This window comes from Macrobrachium nipponense, chromosome 1 (genome assembly GCF_015104395.2).
Source record: "Macrobrachium nipponense isolate FS-2020 chromosome 1, ASM1510439v2, whole genome shotgun sequence".
NCBI classification, from domain to species: domain Eukaryota; kingdom Metazoa; phylum Arthropoda; class Malacostraca; order Decapoda; family Palaemonidae; genus Macrobrachium; species Macrobrachium nipponense.
The window spans coordinates 169,178,107-169,201,896 of NC_087200.1; the positions used below are offsets into that span (position 1 = coordinate 169,178,107).

Consider the following 23,790-nt stretch of genomic DNA (forward strand, 5'->3'; position numbering starts at 1 on the left):
AAGCGTCCTTGAAATTTTAAATTGTTGACTCTTGAGACTACTCCTTTGAGAAGGAGGTCTTCGGTATACTCTACCATTCCGTTGTTGGTGCTTGATAGAATCTGTTGGTTGGAGGAGGGCCCTCTAGCCAACTCCATCCTAGTCCCTTTGTTACTATACTTTTGAGCCAAGGGCTGAACCCCCACCGCTGGCGGAAGAGGTACAGCCTCCCTCCTACCTTGGGATTCTCACTGCTGGTTTGCCGAGGGGCGGCCACCTCTTGCTCCTCGGAAACCTCTTCCCCTGTTAGCAGCCCTGCCGGATCCTCTGAATCGAGAGGCACCTCTTGCTTTGCTGCCTCTCGCAAACCTATTGAAAGCCTGAAAGTTCTGGCTTTCATAGTTGGAATTGTAGGCTGGCGAGACAGCAAAGGAAGTGGAGGGTTGAGATTGCTGGGACTGAGGGGTCAGGACAAGGTATTGTTGTTGACCCTTCGACGATGGTTGCCCTTGTGATGCTGGGACTGCCAGAACCAACGTTTGTTGAGAAGGCTGGAAGGGAGAGAACTTCCTTGGTTTCTTCTTGTTCCTTTGGTTAGGACCAGAAGATTCCTGCCTCCGCTTTGCTACCAGTCCCCACCTGAGTTTGAGGCACTGGTTAACCTTAGAAGCCTCATGAAGGACTTCTGCTACTACTGGTGCTGGAGGAAAGAGGTCCGTTCCCCAAATTGAGGAAGCAATCAGTTTTATTCGGTTCATGGCGGATAGTAGCTTCCGCCAGAACGTGCTTCCTACAATTTCTCCTGGCTATGAGGAAGTCGTAAAGGTCACACTGCATGGTGTGCAGCAGACCTTTAGCCAAAACTTTAAATAACGGCTCTTGTTGGTATACAAGAGCCGTCATCTCCGCCATAGTCATGGAGGAAAGGGATCTCGCGAGCCTAGTCCGGGCGTCGTACTCCATCTGGATGAGAGAGTCCGACAACCTGGGGGATCTCTCACTAAAGAGAGAGGTGGCACACGTCCGCCTTTAGTTTTCCTACTGAGAAAGTAGGAACTGGCCCCCTCGAAGTACGTCTCGGAGCCTGGGACTAAGAGAGAGGTGGGTTCCGTCTCTCGTAGTTGAGGCAGGGGCTCGTCTTTCAGGGCGGCCTGAAAGGTTGCTTCCATACCTTAAGGGTCAGTGGTAGCGGAGTCCCTTCCACCGGAATAAAAATGGTGAAAGGACTCCTAAAGGCTGTGATGCGGGTGTTTTCACACCCCCATTCTTCCAGACTTCTCATTAGAGTCTGCTGTGCCTGTTCCCTCGGAAGGATCACTGTTTCCTTGGGAACCTTGTCCTCTCTCATCATCGCTGCTTCCGTTAGTCGGACGTAGCCAATGAATGGTGGTTGAAGGTCTCTGGGGTGGAACTCGAAGTCCTCACACGCCTTCGAGTTCCTATGCCTTCGATTGTCAACATTCCGTTGACAAACGGGGCATACGAAGCGATCCTCCAAGGGTTGGCCGCCTTGAATTCCGGCAGTTGGCTGGAATCTGGCATTGGAAGAGGATAAGGTGGCACAGATAGAGGGGGAACCTGCCGCAATCGAGGTTTGGATCCCGGCGATGGCATTCTCCTGAGCGGCCAGCCGTTCCGCCAGCGATTGGATCGACTGGCCGGAAGACGTAACAGAACTGGAGAGCTGGGAGAGCACCGAGCCGACCTTGTTGTCAACCAAGGCCCCTACGATCACTCCCACCTGCTCCAGAATGTTAGCCGAAAAGGATTCGGGATCAAAAAGAGGGACTTGAGCCCGATCCTTACGTGATCTATGTTTGGGGGACTCGACGCAGAGGAAGAGGCCTCCCTTGACCTAACTGATCCGGGGTTGGTAGCCGGAGTTATAGTGTCTGTCAGGATGACCGATTTCTTGGGGAGAGACTTTTTAAGTTTCTCCTCGGTCATCTTAGCCTTGGGGATCACTGAAGTAGCCTTAGGACGGACAGACCGCTGCTCTTCAGTGAAGCCCCGGAAAGAAGTGGAAGTAGAAGGATCAGTAGAAGGTGATGGAGAAAGGGAATTCAGGAAAGGGCCCTGAGAACCCACAGAAGCTGCCCCTACTACACCCTTACCTGTACCCATGGAGTCAATAGCCATGGGTTCAACGTCGAGGTTCATTGCCGCAACGTCTTCTGCAACGTCCTCTGGGAAATCCCCCTCCTGTAGGGAGATCATGACTTGAAGGTCGGCCAGCAAAGGGCGGCCGCTATCGGGTCCACCACTGATCCTTTCTTGGCTCCTGGGAATATTAGGTCCGCCATATCCTGGGTAAGAATGTAGGGGCGGCCCTTAGAATTCCGGCCAAACCCCTACCCAAGCTTTGAGAGTCGACAAAGCTTTCTTCTTTTCTTCATCAGAACCCTGTAAAAAAGGGTACTAGAGTTAGGGGAGAGGATAGGGGAGGAATGTCTGTTGTGTTGAGATTATATGAATATGTGTCTCATATGTGAAAGGTATAATAAAACAACAAAAGTATTCCAGGTGACGAATGAATGAAGAAAGTGCTAACGACTTACTAGTGAGGCATCTCCTACTAGCAAGTAGCAGGTTTGGCAAGCTTCATGATGCCAAACGACAAAATCCTCCACTTTCACTGCACATCCTGCATGAGAACGGCATACTATATGGCCGCACGGGTCTTGGAGGATGGCACTGCACCAATCTCCTGGCACAACATCTGTAGTCAAAGGATACATGAGTACCAATGACAACCTCCGGTGGAATAATATGCAAACTATCCGTGGGTGCCGGAGTAGGACCGACGGATAGAGATCTACGTATGAATATTACGTAGAAAAGTTACGAGGGGGGAAGAAAGTCTCTGCCTCCGCCTAAGCTCACTTGTCATATGACTAAAAATAGACTCCGTAGGGCCCGGAGTTCTCCGTATGGCCCGGAGTTAATTAATATTGAGTGAGCAATGTCAAACTTCTAACGAAGCAAGGGATAGTACGAGAGGCGGAAATAAAAAACCCCCCGGCCCCCCGAGTAACGCAAAAGATTCTAAACATTAAAGTAACACAAAATAAAACAAAATAAAAACCCCTTATATCAGTAAGTGCTCGTGGTTGAACTTATCCTAAGTGGAATAGGAAACCCAGTTGGTTCCCTCCCCCCCTCTCTATGTTCGGTAGCGGCGGATAGACCACCTGCCGGACTGAACTGAGGGGGAAAGAGTAGGGAAGAATGTGGGGTAGGGGAGCCCTCCCCCTGAGCGGCCAGTTAAGGACGGAGAAGAAGGGGGGAGGAGGTCCCGAGCCCCCGAGGCACGTGACGAGTGAGAGTACCAGTAGGGGAGGGGAGATCCCCACCAGTCCCGTGAGTCACCCCCTCTCATGCAGACTCGGACGCTAGCTGTGAGAAACGAGTCATCACCCATCGACGTGGATGGCAATTGTATGGAGGGGGGGAATGGGGGGACGGGAGGGGGACCCCGTAACCGGGTGGCTCACCGTGATCAACCGTTGGTCTTCCCAGCCAGGTGAAAGATACGAGGTGGTGGGGAAGAACCGTCGGAACAACATCAATATCACTGATATAAATAGGATTATTATAATAATCAATCAAATCAAATTAAAGCGATATCTTAAAGCTAGACTAACACGGGGAACACGAAGCTAAGCAAACAGAAAATTTAGTTAATCGCCGATCCGAAGAAAGGGGTATGTTAGCCTAATTTAACCTCTAGTTCAAAAAACGGGGGGCAGGAGGCTAATCACCAATCGACCAATTTTTTTTTTTTTTTTGGTTAGGGGGGTATGAAAGCCTAACTTAACGGTAAAATAAATGATAACAGGGAAGCTAATCGCCATACCGAAGCATGGTGTATGTTAGCCAACCTAGTACCTATAATATTATTAAAGGTAATCAGGAACTAGAGAAGGAAAGAGAGAACATTAGAATAATTAAGATGATATGACTCTCAATCGTGACTGATAAAACTCCTAACAATGTAAGGCGTAGCTAGACTAAGGTCCGAAACGTGCGGTCGGAGCGTGCCCGTGGAGGCCTAACTAAAAAACTAACTGCATAAAGCTATAGAGATAGTATAAGTAACCATATCTAAAGTACTGAGAAAAAAGGGAATCTCTAACGGTATGGAAGACCGAAAGAGATAACCCGTACCGCCATGCGGTCGAGGGGGCATACCGGCCGATAAGGCTCCGAATATGTATAAAACACGAAGATCATCATAAAATGAGATCAGTAACCCCAAACAGTACTTAACTTAGAAGCGGAAGTTGAAGACATCTTGAAAATAAATCCAATAGAGCGAAACACAGCACCGAAAAAATTTTAACGTTTGGTGTAACGCGCGCTATCGACAGGAAAGACGTCGGAGGCGCTCACGGTGGTAGTAGACCGGGAGCTGTAGCACGGCTCCTCCGTAGTTCGGGGTTTTGTCGAAGGAAGAAGCTAAATGGCAAGGGACCTCTGGTAGTGATTCCACTCGCTCCTTACTATACCGACACTTCTATAAGAAGTGAGCGAGCCATTTATCTTGGCATTATATTGTTTCTTTTTTCTCTAGGATGAATAGCAATATTCATTCTTCAGAAATAGTATTAAAGGAACCATTTCACAGGCCGACACAGGTCAAGCCCAGAAATCCTTATACTAACTGCCTTTGTTCCTACACAATATACAAACCCTCTGTCCTTTACATTAGGAATTGCTTTCAGCAAAGCTGGGTAATGGCCACTAAACTCTTGAACAATGTGGTTAGGCAGTAGCTACAGTCTGGTAGGCGGGAATACCCGCCTGCAAGCATTCCAGTTTGCTTTCAGCCATCGTGCAATGCAGACGTGTTTTTGTGAGTTCTAGCCTGACTGTCATTAACCCTCTTACGCCGATTGGACGTATTAAACGTTGAGTCAAAATGTCTCCCGTATGCCGATTGGCGTATCATACGTTGCTCAAAAAAAAAAGTTTTTTTTTTTTAAATTCGCGAAACAAAAATACTTATAGGCCTACAGCGAAAACTTTTGAATCACGCGCCTTGGGGGATGCTGGGAGTTCACGGATCAAGGCGTTGTTTTGTTTACAATCGCTACGCAGGCGCGCAAGCGCGAATTTCTTTCTTATCGCACTAAAAAGTATCATTGACACATCTCAAAAATTATTTTGTCACTTTGACATAATTTTTGCACCCTTTTAAATTATCCGATACATGGAGTATTATATATGAAAATGTGCGCAATTTTATGTAGAATACAACAACAAAAAATACTCATGATTGTAGCTTTAATGAGTTTTGAAATATTTTCATATAAATAACGATAAGTGCAAAAATTTCAACCTTCGGTCAACTTTGACTCTACCAAAATGGTCGAGAAACGCAATTGTAAGCTAAAACTCTTAGATTCTAGTAATATTCAATCATTTGCCTTCATTTTGCAACAAATTGGACGTCTCTAGCACAATATTTCGATTTATGGTGAATTTATGAAAAAACTTTTTCCTTATGTTCGCGCGGTAACTCTTCCGATAAATTTGTTTGTGCGATTATCTTAATGTTTGCACCATTTTAAATTTGCCGTTACATAAAGTTTTATATATGGAATTGTACGCAATTTCATGCACAATACAGCTAAAAACAACCCATGGTTGTAGCTTTTATCAGGTTTGAAATATTTTCATATAAATAACGTTAAGTGCAAAATTTTCAACTTTCGGTCAACTTTGACTCTACCGAAATGGTCGAAAAATGCAATTGTAAGCTAAAACTCTTATATTCTAGTAATATTCAATCATTTACCTTCATTTTGCAATGAATTGGAAGTCTCTAGCCCAATATTTTGATTTATGGTGAATTTATATAAAAAAAAAAAAAAAAAAAAAAAAAAAAAAAAAAAAAAAAAAAAAAAAAAAAAAAAAAAAAAAAATTTCCTTACGTCCGCGCGGTAACTTCCGAAAAAATAAAATTTTTTTCGTGCGATTGTCGAAATGTTTGCACCATTTAAAATTAGCTGTTACATAAAGTTTTATATATGAAAATGCACGCAATTTCATGTAGAATACAACTAAAAATGAATAAAGGTTGTAGCTTTTCACTTTTTTCTAAATATTTGCATATAAATCATGATAAATAGAAAAAAAACCACGTTGGGTCAAATTTGACTCTACCGAAATAGTTGAAAAACGCAATTGTAAGCTAAAACTCTTACAATCTAGTAATATTCAGTCATTTATCTTCATTTTGAAACAAATTCGAAGTGTCTAACACAATATTTAGAATTATGGTGAATTTAAAAAAAAAAAACTTTCTTTCCCTTCGCGCGCCGATTCGCGGCCGAAAATCTCCGAAATACGTATGTCGCATTATCCTAATATTTGCTCCTTTTCATATTAGCCGTTTTATAGTTTCTTATATGAAAATGTGCAAAAAATCATGAAGAATACAACAAAAAATAATTGAAGCTTGTAGCTTTTCTCATTTCCGAAATATTTGCCTATAAATAAATATATATTATATAAAATTTTGACATTCTGTCAACTTTAACTTGTCTGTAAAATGGTCAAAATCTGCAATTCTTCTAATCTAAAACTCTTACAGTATCGTAATATTCAATCATTTTTCTTCATTTTGAAACAAATTGGAAGTCTCTAGAACAATATTTAGATTTACAGTGAATTTTTGAAAAAAACATTTTTTTACGTCCACTCGTTACCAATTTGTGCATCATTTTGTGATAACATTTTTCTGGTGTTGCTTTTATCTTTTTACAATGTATTATATATCAAAATTATTGCAATTTAGTGTACAATACAATGAAAAAGAAAGTAACTCGTTAGCTTTAACCGTTTTTCGCACAGCGCGATTTGAATACAATTATGGATGAATTTTTTTTTTGCTACCATATATCGCATTATTTACATATGATAATGATATTTTTTTTCATTTCTGATTGTTGCATACTAAACTTCAGGCACTGACAAAAAAAGGAGCTAAAAATGAACTCTTAATCTTCAAAACTAAGCGCGCTGTGATTTTTTGAAAACTATTTTTTCCGCTACCCCTCGCGCTCACTCCAAACCCGCCTCAGCATACAGGAGAGGTTTTGATTTTTAGGGCTTCGGCGTAAGAGGGTTAAGCTTGCTTTTCCTGGTAGGATCTTTTCTTTTCTTACTTCTTATATACTACTGAATATACTGTCTTTGATAATATTTATTATTATACAAACTCACCATTTGTGATAGCTTCGTAGGCCCCCTTCCCCCAGCGTGGCTCGGAGCTGGTGGCCAAGTGCATAACATTCACTCACTATCACATCCTCATGCCCTCTGCACTTGTAAGGCACAGCATTATGTTTTTTATGATTATTTTTGGGTATTGCTCTTGCCACATGCACTATTGGTGAGTTTCCCGGGAGGAAACTTTGGAGGGGGTTGCCAAGTGTCGTCAGAAGTTTTTTTGCTGCCCCTTCATTCTCGTTTCTCTCTCCCAGTAATCTTTCCATATTGACGTTCTCTCCTTTGGAAGGGATCTCTTCTCCCTCTTCACTTGCTTGTCAGGAGAGGGGGCCGGTTGTTAGCGGTCTAATGACCTCTTCACAAGGGCCTCCTCCCGTTTTGCAGGGCAATTACCTATGGAGCAAGAGGAGTCCTTCTGTACTAATCATTTTTATACATTCAACTTACCCGTCAGATATATACATAGCTATTACTCCGTCGTCCCCGACAGAAATTAGAATTTCGCGGCACACACAGCAGGTAGGTCAGGTGATCTACCCCCCGCCGCTGGGTGGCGGGAATAGGAACCATACCCGTTTTCTAATTCATATTTTTTCTGTCGCTTCGAATGTAAACAACGTTTGCAGTTCCTCCTGATGGATTTTCATGTTTCATCGCCATTGATCGTCTGGGCTAACTTTTACAGGGAAGTAATGGATCTTTGGTTCGGCATACGCTTTTGTTAACTTTTTTATATTATTAACTTCGAAAATTTCGAAGATTAGTGACGTGTAACTACCGAAGTTTTCGGTAGACACTCATGCACTTTCACGAAATATACTTTCATGAAAGGGAATTACTTATATTTATTCATTAATACAAATAAGTGTTAGATTTGATTGAGAAATGTATATCTTTCTTCCTAGTTTGGGAAGTCAGAAAAGTAACTATCCTTTAGAAGCTTTATTGGCTCTTGTGTTAACGAGCAATTATAGTAGTACCAGTACTAGTAGTTGTTGCATTCTCATCACCTTCTTACTCCGCAGAATCTACAATATCATATTTGCAAATTGTAGACTTTGGATATAGTTCAAATACGAACTCTTAGAACGTAAGAAGTGAATATAGTGTTCCCCCATTACAATGGAGGGTGCGTCTGATCGGCTCTGTCTCGCTCTCAGGTCTAGACCTCTTCCAAGCTCACAAGCCCAGAGGAGAAGGAATGTCGAACCGTAAGGAGGTTTCAGAGAATCCCCACCGGTCAGGCGTCCCCTCGGCAGGTTTGTTCAGTAAGCGGTCCCCAGACTGCCAGGGATAGCCATTGGAAAGGCATCCTAAAACAGTGTTTCTCCCTTTTTATGCCTACTGTTCCATGATGGATAGGAGATCTTCGAATGAATGAATTTGACGAAGATCCTCGTATAATGCCTTCTGGTAGAATTATTCAAAATGAGAATGACTTTAATCGATCCACCTTTCGAATCAGGCGACGATTTAGCGCCTTCTAATATTTGAGATCATTCGATAACATTTGTGATAGTCATTGTTCGAACATTTTTTTTTTTTTTCGCAACTAGACGAGAACGCTATCCCATGGGGGTATGAAATTGTTAATTTCAACATAAGATTCCCCATCGGTACATTTTTAGATATAGATCTATTCTGATTAGAACGATTTAGATTATTTGTCAATCGAATGAATTATATGGATATCGTTGAGTGATAAAGCATATATATATGACTTTTAAGCTTCTAGCTCCTACCATGCTTAGACAAATCGCCTTAGGCTACGGTATGGCAAGGCATACTCACATACCGAAAATTTATGCTATAATGGTCAAGTGAAATCCTTACAAAATTTCCTAATTTAATACGGTTTACCTTAATGTAACACTATTATAGAGTATTCTATTACGCTAGAGTATAAGTTATATGATGCTTTCGTGTCTTCGAGAAGTGATCGGAGAAGCAAATCTTTATTGGTGAATTGAGAGTAGGATTGAAACTTTTTTATTCGTGTTAGAAGAGGTTTCCATGAATTACCAGTACCCTTCTAGGACTTTCCTAGGAAGAAATTGTTAAAAAGGATTGTTTAGACGACACCTATTTAGTTTCTAGACTTGTCGAAGTCTCGTTCGCTTAATTATGCTTATATAAAACTTCCTGAAGCTCGATAAAAAATTTTATAGATTCCTTTATTAAATGGAGTAACTGGCAACTCTGGAAAGGGAAGGCCAGTCGGCTTTCGAAGACTGCTTTCGCTTTGAATTGAGAGAGAGACCAGCGGCAGTACCATGTTGTTCTCAGTCGTGAGCGGTCGGTTACAGCTCTCTCTCCTGCGGAATGGGATAACTAACCGTATCTCTTCCCTACAATCGTGGTTTTTTGGTCTTAGCCTCGGATTGAGGGAATACTGAAGCTGTCATAAATAAATATTGTCTGCCTTTTGTTAGGAAGCTTTCAATAAGAAAGATATTACAACCTTTCAATGCTGTTTACCGTAGATAACATGATTAAAGGATTCTAATGCAGCAGAACATTATATTATTTAATGCACTCATACTTACGAAAGCATGTCTTATTAGAGTACATACTTAGTGAGAAGAGAGATGTATTAGAGATTCACTTCAAGACTACGCTATGGTTAAGTCTTTCGAGAAACGACACAACCGTATTTAGAATTGGATATTGCGCAGAAGTTGTATGAGTCGAATGGGAAACATTCTTTTAGTGGGGAATGGTTTCCCTGAATGGATTATACTACGTATATATAGTTTTTCATAAAAAGAACGGAATTAACATATGAAAGGATGTCGGGTACCATAAAGACACAGATGTTCTGGCACATAACATAAAGATAATTAGTAGGAGGCGCTAGCCAAAATATTTCTCGTAGTTCAGGAAAAAAAAAAGGGGGGGGATACGGAAGAATTAACCGAGGAAAGAATAATTCCCCTTCCGATATACTCGAATTAGAGGAAAAATTGAGAAGAAAAATCCAACTATGGAAGTACTGTAAAATTATAGGATTCTTACAGCACCTCTTCTTATTTTGATATCGAGATTTCCTGACCACGGTTGCAAGTAATGGGCCAGAAGCGTGATGCCTCCCAGGAGCGAGGCGCCAAGCAAGCGCGAGGACGCTGCGAGACGCGAGACGCCAGCCAAAGCGTGACGCCCTCCCAGGAGCGAGGCGCCAGGCAAGCGCGGAGGACGCTGCGAGGCGCGAGACGCCAGCCAGAAGCGTGACGCCTCCCAGGAGCGAGGCACCAGGCAAGCTCGAGGACGCTGCAAGGAACGCGAGACGCCAGCCAGAAGCATGAACGCCTCCCAGGAGCGAGGCACCAGGCAAGCGCGAGGACGCTGCAAGGCGCGAGACGCCAGCCAGAAGCGTGACGCCTCCCAGGAGCGAGGCGCCAACCAGGCGCAAGACATCAGGATCTCCAATTTCTCAGTATTTGGAGACAGACTTTCCAAGAGTTTCCTCTTTGAGAACTGACACAAGATCAGTTTTTTCCTGACAGGGACACAAGTTATCGCACAGGCGGCCGTGGCCCTTGTCAGGATTAACTGAATTGCGGAAGTCTCTAACAGAACAGACATTCTCATGTCAGGTGATATAGTGGTCGCGTGAGCGACTTCTTTCCTGGCAAAGAAAAAGTTGTTTTGGGAGAACTTGCTTTGCCAGATCAACCCTCTACTGACAATTATTCTAGATATCGCACAGGCAAACGTAGTACGTGTCAGGATAAGTGGGTTCTGCTTTATAGACCTTTACATGGTGAAGAGAAACCGATATCTTTTAGAAGTCTCTCGCTTTCCTCAACCTTATGAGACCCAAGTGATAGATATCGGACTCATAAGTTAATCTGGGTGCAGGTTTTTAGAAAGACCTTGGCAACCCCTTTTTTATTGGCGCGTTTCGGCTAGTCCCTTGAACCATGCAGCTCCTCTTTCTCCTCTTTCATTGTTATTAACAGGATGTTATATTATTCCTACTTCCATGTAAAACATATAACAAGGGAGACCTTGTAATGTTTTGGTACTGGAAAAGACTCGTAAGAGCTCTCAGTATTGGGTGAGAGGCTTTTTCATGTATTTGAACTGTACATTACGGCCTGATGTCCTAGGATAGGAATCTTGAATGATTCTCCTCGATCCTGGATCATTTATTAGGAGAATAGGATAATAATAATTTGTTGTTTTGCTGAATAACGATGATAGAATTTTCCGTTCTCTCGTTGCCCAGGCACAAGGACGGGAAGAAAGAATATAAGAGAGAGGTAGCAATCTACGCCATCTTTATTTTATAGAAAGGGGAATAAAATTTAGTCTTTTTTCCCCTAAAATATAAACTCTTTACAGAATGTAAGACAAAGGGCGTCAAAGAAAGAGAGGATAATACGTTATGCCTCATTTTAGACTTAGAGAGGTTGGATTCACAGAGGTCACGTTCTTCTCACAGCAAGTTTTTGAAGTCTTTTCCAAGACAGTCTGAATATTCTTTCAGCATCTATTTTTAAATGGACCTTAACAACCTCTCCACTCTGAGTCTGTCTGCGTGCAGACTGACCAGAAGTGGACATGAATGAGAGGATGTTTCAAGGTAAATGACAGTAGTCATGAATAAGATATATGATTACTGCAGATCGTGCTAGAGGGAATGAGGAAACTGTCCTCTTCCGATACCTCTGTGAACCACATAGCGGTTTTTTCTTCCCTTTCAGAGGGAAGAATCACCTTTGTATATTTCTGCTATCAAAGAACGCAGTAAAAGGCTATATACTCTGTCTCTATAAAGGGAATTGGAGATAGCAGAGCATTAAGATCTTCGGGATCTTATACAATACCTCTATACGACAAGACTAGGAGATCTTAATAATTACAATGGGATCCTATTTGGGCCTCAGATTCCGTGTTCTGACAAGATGGAACTGCTCCTCATCAATGTTTCTCTTGGTACTAAAGGACCAAAATGATGAGTGAAATTTTGGGCTTGGAATCTGGAATCAAATTCTAGAAAGACTAGGCAATGGGTTCCAGCCAGCATGGTATGTTTGGCAAAAGAACTACCTTTTATTCCAGGATCAACGCTTTCAGATAAAGGATTCGTTGTCCAGGCAATGTATTTACATTCTCATCTACAAAAGGAGATAAGGTTTAAACGTTTGCTGACAGAGTCTTTGGAATACGATGAGGGCTTAAAAAACCACTTCCAGAAGGTTTGAAGAGATATTTAAAGAGCTAGAAATCAGGAATCCTCCCAATTCAGCTCAGAATCTCCTTAGACTTCCAGGCTCTTTCCCTGCCTTCGTCCAAGGATAGGGAAGATTTGCAACAAGAGAACTCTTCAACATGTAGGAAGAGTGCTCGTTAGCAACGGAAGTATCAAGTATGATCCTCCTCGGAGGAAGACTGGTCTCTCGGACTATTAGATTTCCTATCGTCTACTGGATGTAGCTGACTAAAATTACCTCCCCTTGTTACGGAGGCCATAAGCTCAAAGTGAAAGAATTTCTTCCACCCTTTTCCATTCTCCTGATAAACGATTGTGGATGTTCAGACTTTCGGACAATGTAGCGCCAATCAGGCGCCAAATGCCAAATAGGCGTAAAGACGCCAGAGCAAGACAGTCCAAATAAACACTGTCATTGTCTGATGAGGAGAAGGAGTAGGCCTCCAATCTGGCGCAGATGCGCTAGAGGCGAATAAATTCAGGCAAATAAAGTGTCCGAGGTGGACATTGGCCAGTTTTCATCGAGACTCTTAACAAGCTCGAATCTCCAGCAAGTGGGGAGAAGTCAGCCAGGCGCGAGGAGCCAGCCAGACGCGAGGCGCCAGGCAAGCGAAGCGCCAGCCAGGCGCGAGGCGCCAGCCAGGCGCGAGGCGCCAGGCAAGCGAAGCGCCAGCCAGGCGCGAGGCGCCAGCCAGGCGCGAGGCGCCAGCCAGGCGCGAGACAGCCAGGCACGAGACGCCAGGCAGGCGCGAGGCGCCAGGCAGGCGCAAGCCAGGCTCTGGGCTTCATCCAGAAGAGTTCTATTTCAAAGAAAGCCCTGGTCTTTTTTGGAACAGTGGAATCTCTAAAGCACTTCTTGAGTAACTCGATGATTCCTTCAAACAGCTAAGAATTAAAAGCGCTTGAAGTGCGGGCTTTTAACAATTCTTGTTCTTTCCATAACAGTATGTCATGAGAGACATATTAGCTGTAATAACGGGAGATGCAACTCTGTGTTGACTCCTCTTTGCACGAAGGAGATCAAGTGGGCCTATGAGAGATCCTTCTCTCTTTGTTATACGTGTCCACGGATGCGTTGCTGGGATAGGGAGACGACACTGATCCTTAACTAGTGAATGATTTTTTAATTTTTTTTAACATAAGTGTATTATTTTCTGGGTTTATTTGAAATGAGTTTGGGGATAGCTTCTCAAATTAAGCACAAAACCCTCGTGTTAGGATCAGGTGATCGGGATCGGTGTTGTGCTCCTTAAATTATGCCAATAGGCATTGGTGTATTGTCATGTAAGTGGATAAGACCCCATTGACAAATGACCACTAGATTCTGTCAAGTAAGTGGATAAGACCCCATTGACAGATCTACAAGAACTCTTAGCCATAGGTCACATCCTCGCTGAGGCTCTTGAGACGAAGCAGACTACTAGCAATAGCTAGGAAGTCGACCCCTTCCTTCGTCTAAACACATAGGAACCAAGGTTTTATTTATTTATTACCTACAACGTATGTTGTTTGCCTGTATATTCAGTAATAGCTGTCTTTTACCCTCCACCAATGGTGTGAATCAGCTATGTATATATCTGACGGGTAAGTTGAATGTATAAAAATGATATTGTTATGATACAATAAAGTTTTATACATACTTACCTGGCAGATATATACAATTAAATGGCCCACCCAGCCTCCCCTCAGGAGACAGCTGGAAGAAAAAAATATGAATTAGAAACCGGGTATGGGTTTTTGCCTATTCCCGCCCCCACCCAGGGGCGGGGGGGTAGATCACCTGACCTACCTGCTGCGTGTGCCGCGAAATTCGAATTTCTGTTGGGGACGACGGAGTAATAGCTATGTATATATCTGCCAGGTAAGTATGTATAAAACTTTATTGTATCATAACAATATCATTTTTGCTTTTTCCCTCAGGTTAACAGTGAACATTGTAGGCCCAGCAGTAGGTGAATGAATTGTCGTTGGTTTTCCTTGACTTTAGGGTTTTCAAATTTGGCATTCCTGCATACTGTGTCACTGCCTTGTTGTACCTGTGTCTATCTACTCCTACTGTGCCTCCTGTCCTGTATTGATTGCTCCAGCTTTCCCGGCGACCAGTTATGTGGCACACCTGATGTGCCTCCTGCCCCAGCTGCTCCTATTGCTGTTATTGATGTTCCTGTAGTTATTATTGGGCAGGCTGCTCTGGTATGTTCTCCTGCTGCAGCTGCCTGGCAAAACTCCCGAATATCGTAAGAATGATCATTGGGAGCAGTCTCCTCTTGGCTTCCAAAGAAATCAAGAAGGAACAGGCACAGCACCAATCCAAGATGCAGACTTCTAAAACTGGGAACGACAGCACCGCCTGAAGAGGTCATGCCTTCGAGACTCCCAAAACACTAGACTCCAGAGGAGAATGCTAATTGGCTCATAGAGAGTCAACAAGATAATCCTGCCCCCCTGAAGAAAGGCAGTCCCTTAGGAATCTGGTAGGATTTCTTAGAGGAATCTGCTCACTGCTCCTCTTGGTGCTCGGTCAAAACCAAGACACCAGTTGCTTGGTCAGAGAGTGCACCCTCGACTCCCAAATGCAAGACTCCAGGGCGGAATGAGAATTAGCTCCTGCAATACAAACAGGAAGAGTCAACAACAGAATCCTGCCTCCCTCAAGAGAGGCAGTCCCTTAGAAGTCCCGTAGGACGTTCTTAAGGGAATCCTCTCACTGCTTCTCCATATACTCGGCTAAGACCGCAGCACCAAGTCTCCTGAAAGGAGAAAGCCCCTTAGAAGCCCCGTAAAGGAATGTCTAAGGGGAGACAGACCAAAGCAGCCTTATTTTTCCTCAACTGACCGAGGCTTTTGGAAGAAGAAGGGGAGAAAGCAGCAGAAGGTACAGGCATGGATAAGTTTGAAGTCCTGTAAGATGAGCAACGTCTTCAAACTTATCCATGCCTGTACCTTCTGCTGCTTTTCTCCCCTTCTTCTTCCAAAGCTCGTCAGTTGAGGAAAAATAAGGCTGCTTTGGTCTGTCTCCCCTTAGACATTCCTTTACGGGGCTTCTAAGGGGCTGTCTCCTTTCAGGAGACTTGGTGCTGCGGTCTTAGCCGAGCATATGGAAGAAGCAGTGAGGAGATTCCCTTAAGAAGTCCTACGGGACTTCTAAGGGACTGCCTCTCTTGAGGGAGGCAGGATTCTGTTGTTGACTCTTCCTGTTTGTATTGCAGGAGCTAATTCTCATTCCGCCCTGGAGTCGTTGCATGTTGGGAGTCGAGGGTGCACTCTCTGACCAAGCAACTGGTGTCTTGGTTTTGACCGAGCACCAAGAGGAGCAGTGAGCAAAGATTCCTCTAAGAAATCCTACCAGATTCTAAGGATGCCTTTCTTCAGGGGGGCAGGATTATCTTGTTGACTCTCTATGAGCCAATTCGCATTCTCCTCTGGAGTCTAGTGTTTTGGGAGTCTCGAAGGCATGACCTCTTCAGGCGGTGCTGTCGTTCCCAGTTTTAGAAGTCTGCATCTTGGATTGGTGCTGTGCCTGTTCCTTCTTGATTTCTTTGGTAGCCAAGAGGAGACTGCTCCCAATGATCATTCTTACGATATTCGGGAGTTTTGCCAGGCACTCGAATACCTTGGAATTGCAAGCGTTAGACTGGTGAGTTTTTCAAGTGCCAGGCACTCTGCAGAATCTCAGGCACTTTCCAAACCAGTGCCAGAGGGTTTGCTATTCGGTATGGTTTTGGCATAGAATGAGAATAGGTGCCGAGCAGGGGTGGATCAAATACAATTGTATTTGTATTTGAATTGTATTTAATTACAATTTTAATGTATTTGTATTTGTGTTTGTATCATGGCACCCAGAAAAAAAAGTATTTAGTGTTTGTATTTATATTTTGATATTTCGAGTCCAAATCTCAAATTTTGAGGACAGAGAGAGAGAGAGAGAGAGAGAGAGAGAGAGAGAGAGGTCAACAACCATGGTTTACGAAACTATGACGGGTCATTTACATTTCGCGTACACATCGCGTACGAGTATGTACACGTCTTAGACTCCATTGCATGTGACCACCTGCCTTTGAGTATTGTGGAAAGTAAGACTTTTAGAGCTCTTCTACTTGAAGCAGAACCACGCTTTGTGTTTCCAAGCAGAACCACACTTAGAAGCAGTTTACTTCTGCAGAGAGCGAAAGACATTGAGTCGCAATTGATGAAAGAATTTGAAAACCTCAGTCTTATTTACCTTACATTGGACCTCTGGACGAATCGAAAAATAATGTCTTTTTTTGCTGTCACTGTGCTCTTCATTAACTCATCATGGGAGCTAAAGTCGCGTGTCATTGCTTGCGATCAGTTTGTGGAACGACACACAGCTGTGAATATTGCTACAGCATATGAGGATATAGTCACTAAATTCGGAATTCGTGGCAAGGTGAGGAAGGTGGTTGCAGACAATGCTTCGTCTATGGTGAGAGCATTTGATGTCTGTCTACCAGGATTAGATGGAAACTGAAAGTGAGCAAAGAAAGTATCGATGAAAATGGAGACACCGATAACCTTGATATTTTGGAAGAAAAGCTTTATTTGAATGAGGTCCTTGACCCTTCTTCCAGAATGATCGGTCCAGTTGCTTGGCACACACACAACAACTCTGCATACGAGATGGCTTCAATGATCCCTGTGTCAGAAACAGCGCAATTGCATCTGTGATACACAAGTGCTGTAGTATTGTAGCTGCAGTACGTCGATCTACTGTGGCAGCACCATTCTTGGAAAAGATTGGGGTTTCACTGCAGGCTGCCAATGCTACTAGATGGAACTCTCAACTGACTATGCTTAAGTCAGTTCTCAAAGATGTCAGTGGTGTCAACTCAGCTATTCATCTCCTAGGATCATGCAAGACCGTAGAAGAATTGAAGGGAATGGAAATAACAATGTTAAAAGAAGTGATAAAAGTTTTGGAACCATTCCAAGAGGCGACATCGCAAGTGGATGGAGAAAACATGGTGATGCTTTCTTGTGTTGCACCAGTTGTATTTGGCCTTGAGCACAGCCTCAAACTATTTACGGAAAGTAAATCAATCTACTGCTTAAACTTGGCTAATGCACTACAGTCTTCTATCAAAAAGAGGTTGCATCCGTTTCTTGAGAAGACTGACGTCATTGCCGCAGCTGTCATGGACCCCAGGTTTAAGCTGGCTTGGCTGCCATGTGAGAAATAGAAAAGGAAAAGATTTCGAAGATTGTGGACCTAATTATTTCAGAGTCAACACAGTCATCTTTGAAGAACACAGTTCCAGAAGAGCCAGCCTTTCATCACCATAAGCACCAATCAAGACAAGGCTGACATGAGTGCAAAACGCCCTCGTCTTTTTGCCTACATGCCACCAGCTGGGAAAATAAATGTAAGTGCATCAACAAGCGACACTACAGTGGTAAAGGCAGAACTTGAGTCGTACCTAGAAGAAGCTGTTCTGGCTTTTGACGTGAACCCACTGAGGTACTGGCGTGAAAACAAGAGCTTCAGCATTTTGAAGCCTTTTTGCAAGAAATATTCTAGGGTGCTGGGCCACGTCAGCACCATCTGAAAGAGTCTTTAGTAAGGCCGGTAATTTTTACACTCCTGAGCGAGCAAAACTTGGCCCGGAAACCTTCCGGGCATTAATGATGATTAAATGCAATTATGATATATAGAATGCAGATATAAACTTGTGTGAAAAAGTGTTATATAGTTTGCAAATTTTCAGAAGGATTTTTTATTAGTGGCTTTGAAATCTGAAATAAGAGTACTTGTATTTTCTGAACCAGTGATTTATTTTTATTTGTATTTTTAGATTTAGGAAGAAAAGTATTTGTATTTGTATTTCTAGATTTAGGAATAAAAATATTTGTATTTGTATTTTGTATTTTTGAAATCCAAAACGAAAGTATTTGTATTTGTATTTCAATTGTAAAAAGTCAGTATTTGATCCAACCCTGGTGCTGAGACATGTCATGTGTTTCAACACCACCTGGCAACTCTGGTCAGGTCCCATCTATCATGTCTTAGATCTTAGGATCCGAACATGCAGGATAGCAAACATAGAATCCCCCTTTAAACTCTCTTCTCGAGGGCCTTGGCTTCAAAGGAGACTAGAGTATTTAGGGAGGAAAGCAATTGTTCTTAGGACAGTCTTGTCTTGGCTTGATTTGCATGCCAAGACTGTACCCTGGTTATGTTTGCGCCATCAACTGGGTCAGCTTACTTGCTACGCCAAACCCCTGGTCACTTTCGTGCGATTGGCTCAGCTGGCTTGGCTGGTTCGCTGCCTAACAGATCAACTGAATTGAGTGCTCGACTCTGCTCAAATGAACTGTCCACTCCCCTCAGGTTGGTGCTTTGCCACGGCATAAGCATCCTCCTTCCCTGTACTGTTGTCATCACAAGTTGATGACAGCCCACAGCTACCCCTCCTGCTGGTTCTTTTAGCAGGACAGGTAGGAATGTTCTTTCTATTTCCCTGTTCTCTTGACCCTCTCGGTTGTTCTGATAAGTTTTCCTCTTTCGGAATTTGGCCACAAGGATTGGTATACCTCGAGATCAATCCTTGGATTGTGTGGTCATACACACGAGTAATAGAGGAAAGTTTTATTGGGTCCTGTTGAATCTCACTTCAAGGAGAGAAAATTGGGAGTTTCGTGCATTGGGAAAACTCCGGTTTTTCTTTGGAAACAAATACCCTCGATTTTCATTTAGTAGAGATCTTTGCACATCGATCTCGGGAATAGGACCTTGGCTTCCCCTGTGAATAACCTTCACTGCTCGAGGCCCTTAGTCTTCTGTGAAAGGTAAGGGTTTTTGTAGGGGCACTGCATTTCTTGCTTGTGAGGATGTTCTCAACTAGTCGAGTACCTTTTCTCCATTAGATGGATACATTTTCTTCAGTCAAGAAGTTCATTCAAAAGTTTTGAGATTTCTAGTCAAGCTCTCTTCCTCTCTGCTGCCATGACATAAGTGATTCTTCTTTACCTCAGGGATCCTGTGCTGACTGCAGATTGCCCTGTCTCTGCTTTGCCTGGTCTCGGGTCTCATGCTGTTTCTCATTGCCATGAAGGGTATCCCCTCTCGCAACAAGCCACAGCAAACCTGGAGGACACCACTATGGTTTCCCTCTTGGCAGTCCCCTATGAAATTTCTTCTCTACCCAGTACCAGTCAGCAACCTGTGGGCAATTTGGTGCTAAGAAAAAGGACATTGTCCTAATTCAGATCTCCGGTTTTGTAAGCCCTGAAGTAGTCTTGACCATTAGGAATTGACCTTTATTCAGCTCTACCCGTCTCTTAGAGAGTTGTGAGTACTGAGGTAGTCAAGGAATGTGCCAAGGCATATTGCCTTGTCTTCCGTGCAAGGCCTAACTAGTCCCTGGCTTCAAAGGACAATCATGAAATAGCCAGCATTCTTCTTCCTCTTCTGAGAGAGTGTACATGAGTGTTTCTCTTTTAACCTTCTTTCCAATTGGAAAGAAGGCAGAAGGAAGGAAATAGAAAAGAAAGCTCGTAACAGACATTCTCATACTGCTGGTACTTGAAAGAAGGGTTGTCTGTTGAGTCTCTGGACTTTGATAATGACAGCTGAAACCCGGTATTATGGATTCTTCAGGAGAAGTACCAGCTTTCTTCCGGGTCTTGACTGTCTGCAATTGAATTTCCGCCTCTCCTGTGTTCCAGTCTCTGGAACACCCAATTTGGCCAAGAGCTAGTCGTTTTCTGTGTCTTGTTGTCACCATAGAAGCCTCCCTTTGGGACAGCTTTGTCTTTGCTCCTTCATTAGAGAATGGAGGAGGTCTGCTTCCAGTCCTTAGGAATTAGGCTGGTGCTCCATTAACAGGAGCCTTTGAATATGTTTATATATATTTTCCTCACTACATGCATCTGTTATCAGATCCACTGACTGAGTAAATGGTGCATACCTGTAGGACCATTGTCTTCAAGTGTGCGAATGAGACGATAAGTACCTTCTCATCAAAATCCTGAAACTCAAGGCAGCCTTTTGAGCCTCCTGGGAGTTTCTGGGTTTGATTTCAAGGCACCTCCTGTTTCAGTTAACATACAAGTACTTGAATATAAGGGTAGTACACTCAATAGCCCTATTAGCCAAACACATTTTTGGATGAAATGTACTGGCAGGCAACTCAGCCTCTGGATTTAAATGATGGGCAGAAGGCTGCTTTCCAAAAGGAAAGATTGTTCATCTTAGTATTGTTTCTCCTCAGTCGAGGGTTAACTACTAACGAGAAGCCTCTCTGTCTTGCCATCACAGAGACCCAAGGTCTCTGGGTCTCGTTTAGGATTCCTGTTTCGTGTTCTGCACAAGGCCTTTGCCAGAATCATCAGACAGAGTTATGTCTCATCTATCATCTTTTTGTTTACCACCCAGTACAACAAGTTTGTAGGTCTTCTGCTCCATCGCACCTGACCCATGTGCCACCGATATCAGTCAGAATGAATTTTTCAGACAAACTTGACAGTTTTGTCTTCTCTACATTTTTTTTTCTAATTCATAAGGTATTCATCAAACGTTATTTACTCCGAATTGAAAATAAATAATCAGAGATTTTGCCTGTCGCCCGACCTGCCAGCTGCTTCCAAGGTAGTGAGAGTAGTTCCTCCCTGACCCAACCTTTGGACAGGTAGCATCTCTCCAAAGGTGTGGTTCTGGAAGTGAGAAGCATTACGAGATTGACTGGCCACTCCTCCTCCTCCTTCCACATCCCCTTACTTCTCTTCCTTCGGGCAGAGAATAGGATCCGAACCTATATTTGCTGGAACTGGCGTCAGATGTGGTAAGTCTACACAGCGAGCGCCTGTTCAATTTTCTGTATAGAAATAGTGGAAGCAATCCCTCTCCTTCCTTTAGCAAGGGGAGGAAGGAGGGAGTGGCATTAAGATAAACCCTTTTCGAGTCTTTGCCTTACTGATTCTGACTCCAGGCAGTCCCTGGTTATCGGTGGACTCGGTTAATATCCAGTTGTATGGGGCCTGTCTAGCACCATAAAAAGCGGCGATTTATGACACCTTGATGTGCCAAGATTCGATTATATTGCATAAATAGCTGATTTTCGGTTAATGGCAGTATCGCTTGTGAGCACCATACAGAGAACGGAACCCCCACCAATAACCAAGGACTGCCAGTAAGATTCTTCCTAGCCTTTTTTTGTATTGCGATTCCTCACTCATTTGAAAAGGTCCAGAAGTCTTACATTTGATCTTGCAGTTCCTATACTCTGATCAGTATGTCAGAGGTAGGGTACTCTTCCTAGCTCTTTCGACCAGGAAGTAGCCAAGGTGTAAAGAACTCTTGCCAGTTCAAAGAGACTCACACAGGTTCTTCCCTCCAATCATGAATCTTCCTAATGCAAAGGACCTAGGGTTTATATATTGTGTAGGAACAAATGACATTTTTAAAAAAGTAAATTGTATTTTTCCTGAGGTCCTTTACACATTAGACCTGCCTCATGCCACCCCTCTATTTGAAACCTGGGGGGGCCGGAAAAAAGGCAAAACAAAACTGGAATGCTTACATCCGGGCAGATAGATATTCCTACCTATCGAACAGTAATTCTTAATGTAAAAAAAACTCAGGTTTGTATAGTTAAGAAAATCCCAGTTTACTTTTTATACTGATCATATTTTTAAATAGTCAAGCATCAAAGATCCTCCCTCTAAAAAATGTTTATAACTACCTATTTTAAATTTCAAATACCAAATATTAACCTTAAACTATCATCCTAAACCACTTTAAATAGTAACATCATTTTATATTTTCAATATCATTTATTATAAGTTCAATATATATCACTTTAATATAATTTCAATATGATTTCTGAGTGGCGTAGCTGTAGGCACTATAACTAGGTGAGAAAACTGGTATAGGGAGCTGTAGCCACAAGGGAGGGTTCCCTATAAGGAGGTTTATTACCAGAGCAAAGATTTCAAACCTGTTTCTTTCTCAAGTCTCTCTTGAGTTGAGAAATATTTAAATATGCATTGAAAAATATACATTTTAAGGATACTATTTTGCTGTGTATACATTAATGTTAATATTTGAAAATTAGGAAGTTTTTTATCATACAAAATGTATTTATTCACAAAAATAACATGAAAATACAGTGATTGGTGACTATTACTAGACAAAAAAAATTAGTGAATAGGCAAATATTCTGCGAGTAATTTGGTGATATCTTGCACAGAAAAGTCTGTAAATAGGTGTACATAGCTGCAAATCCTGAACTGTAAATAGTCAGGTGTCAACTGTATAAGATATAGGAAAGAAAAGTAAGATTGGAAAGTCGAATTATGAGGATAGGAGAAGAAGAGAGAAATTTAAGTATAGACAGTTTATTGACTACAATATATCCATTATCCAAGAACATAAGTGAATGGGTTGAAGTTGGCAAAACTGCTTACTTAAATTTGAACCCCATTAGACTCAGAGAGATGCTCTAAAACTTACTTGTGGAAAGTAGCCTTTAAGTAAAATCCTTTAGCACTGTAATTTAACAATTATCTTATGGTTTTTTCTCCTCTCAGATTGGAAGGAGATCTTTATTGGGTCATGGGAATCACCAGTTCAGCATGGGAAATTTGCATCTTAATTCTCAAGACATTGGTGTATTCATTGCTCTCAATGTTGCATGAGCAGAAGAAAAACACTAAGAGTCATAGACACTACAAGCGCTTAGCTGCACAAAATATGTTAGTATTACCTCAAAGAATGGATTTGCCATTATGGGAAGAATTATCTGTGTCTGATAAACTTCTTATGGAAAGCATTTACTTTTTTCTAGATGATAAATTAAAGGGCTCATGATGTAAATAAATTTTTTTTTTTTTTTTTTAGTACTTTTACTGGCCAATTTGTAAATAAATTTTTCTTTTACTTCTGTCTATTTATTATACCCACAAAAATAGAATGATGCAAGGAAATCCATTCAGCCCATAACCTAATTGGTTTACAGTGAAATGTTTGTACATAAACAAACCTCTTTTTTTTTCATTTTTATTACTCACAGCCCACACAGCCAAGGGGTGAATTTTATCTTGAAAGAATTATTACATATCTTCATTAAGTATAGTACCACCAGGAAAAGTTCTGTACTCCTGCTTCATTATACTCTGTCTCTCCATTAGCTAAGCATGTGACCAACATTACAGAAATGTATATTTTCTTCTTGGAATTCAAGAAGAAAATATACATTTATATTTTCTTCTTGAATATACAGTGTAATATTCTTGTGTTATAATGTAACTACCCAAATCTGCTATTCATTTTGTACTTCATGTAGTTACTGAAGATGAATTAGGAATGTCCTTTTTTTTATTTTTTTCCCTTCACTTTCCCT

The 23,790-nt window shown here is 42.3% G+C and overlaps 1 protein-coding gene across 2 annotated transcripts in view; it reads left to right on the forward strand.

Moving 5' to 3' along the window:
* The window catches only part of LOC135219812 (uncharacterized), a 270,228-nt gene extending 246,901 nt beyond the window's left edge, over positions 1-23,327 (forward strand). For both annotated transcript variants that reach the window (XM_064256897.1, XM_064256896.1), the window contains exon 4: positions 22,979-23,327. In XM_064256897.1, coding sequence (XP_064112967.1) covers positions 22,979-23,258 — 280 coding nt within the window. In that variant the 3' untranslated portion in view covers positions 23,259-23,327. The remainder of the gene's footprint in view (positions 1-22,978) is intronic.
* The last annotated feature ends 463 nt before the right edge of the window (positions 23,328-23,790 follow it).